The sequence below is a fragment of the Frankliniella occidentalis genome, unplaced genomic scaffold, assembly GCF_000697945.3.
Source record: "Frankliniella occidentalis isolate FOCC.00 unplaced genomic scaffold, Focc_3.1 Scaffold335, whole genome shotgun sequence".
NCBI lineage: Eukaryota > Metazoa > Arthropoda > Insecta > Thysanoptera > Thripidae > Frankliniella > Frankliniella occidentalis.
This window is the reverse complement of record NW_026267458.1, coordinates 31,538-33,233: the sequence shown is the minus strand read 5'-3', so window position 1 is coordinate 33,233 and position 1,696 is coordinate 31,538. Positions and strand designations below refer to the sequence as shown.

The 1,696-nt window shown below is 52.9% G+C and overlaps 1 protein-coding gene across 4 annotated transcripts in view; it reads right to left on the bottom strand.

The window, feature by feature from the left end:
• The window catches only part of LOC113214181 (uncharacterized), a 48,569-nt gene extending 47,915 nt beyond the window's left edge, over positions 1–654 (bottom strand). For 2 of the 4 annotated variants that reach the window (XM_052274097.1, XM_052274095.1), the window contains exon 1: positions 112–654. In XM_052274097.1, coding sequence (XP_052130057.1) covers positions 112–216 — 105 coding nt within the window. In that variant the 5' untranslated portion in view covers positions 217–654. The remainder of the gene's footprint in view (positions 1–111) is intronic. The other 2 variants (XM_052274096.1, XM_052274098.1) reach the window with 2 other exon arrangements.
• Between the last annotated feature and the right edge of the window lie 1,042 nt (positions 655–1,696).

Genomic DNA, 1,696 nt, shown 5'->3' with positions numbered 1-1,696 from the left:
CCCCCCCCCACTCCATCTCTCCCATCCACACAACATTCGTCGTGATTCCAGCGAATGTAATCGAGAGCTCCAAAGTGTGGCATCCAAGCAGTTCCCCACTAAAACACTCACCAATGATGCAGTCGAGGCGTGGCGGGTCGGTTGTGGTTCCTCAGCTTGAGGAGGGTCGGGGACGGGAGACATAACCTCTTCGGCTCCACCACGGCGCTTCTCCATCTCCGCGCAAGCAGCGAAGATTGCAGGTTGCACTGATATTATCGTTTGCGTAGCACCAGAATCACCGCCGGACTATCAGCAATCACAACAAAGTCTAGCGACTTCACACGCGGTAAAGAGATTCGACGCCACTAACCCCCAGCGAAATCCCAGCGGTTGGAAACACAAAGAAACCGACGCCAACGCAAATCAGGCACCAACACGCTCACGCAGCGAACTTCCGTCCGGTCCGGTGCGATGAAGCCGACGAGCGCTATTCGCACGACGCAGTGAGTAGTTCGGGTTCGGAGCGGTCGCAGCCGTGCAGACGACGCGAGAGAGAGTGAGAAGGAGACTGCGCGCCGCGTTTGCTTAAAGTTTATACACGCAGGGTAAAAGTTTTGACACAAAAATGCAAGTGCACTCTTGAACGTGACATCGGATTACCGTCATAAAAATCCTCAAGTAGTGCGTCGTCGCGAGTTTGTGCAACGCCAAGGCCGAGCCGAGGTGGCCGGGCGGGGAGTTTTGAAGGTTATGTCTGCAGCCGACCTCGACCTTCCTCAACAGGAACCAGGGGACCTACCTGGCCGGATGAGCACCTGCTCGTATGAAACTGGTGAGGTGAGTGTCATGTCTTCTTCTTGCTTTCTGTTTTGTTTTTTGAGGTGACCAAGGAGGGTGTTAACCGAGGGGTGCCTTACTACAGCCTCCAATCAGCGTACGCTCCTTCTCCAATCACTTTCCAATCAGTCTAATCACACATTTTCTGGATAAAATGGCCCACTTTCCCCCAAAACCTCTATCAAAAATAAACTTTTTCATCAGAAATTCATACAATTCTTTCCAATCACCAACGAGGCCTCCAATCAGTGTTCGCTCATTTTAGAAGTGAGGTACCTACTCGGTGTAAACCTGTGTCAACATCACAGCCTGTGGCAAACTTTGGGGAACTAAGATATTCTCTATTTCTTCTGTTAGGCCATGGTTAATTTGGTTGATTGTTTTTGGTAAATGCCAGTGAGTGTTCACCTCGTTATTAGTATAAGGGGAAATCAGCGTCAAAGAACACAGAGCTCTCTCACTACCGCATCGCCGTGACTTGGGTCGGGAAAGCTTTAGCTCGGGATTTAAAGTTTCTTTCCGGATTTTTCTTTTTCTTTTCCAAACCTCAAAAGAATCTCCGTCCCGTGGTGGCCGATAGGCGTCGCGCCGCCGCCGCCGACGGCGAAAATTCCAAGAAGGCAATTAGAAGCTTGGGGTCCCATCCAGGGCCTTTTGTCATGCTAAGTGCGCCGCGCCGCCGGACCGAGATTCGTTCATTACGAATCGCTTCGAGTGGCCGTGAAGTCGCCCCCCGGGAGCTCCGCGCGCGGAGCCGGCGGCCGCATTTAAATACCCCCCGCCAGTGTACACAGGTCTTATCCGCCTCTCGGAAAGACAATCGCCATCAGACGAACGGACTTGCCACTGTGGCCGCCCCCGCACCCCGCCCCCCTTT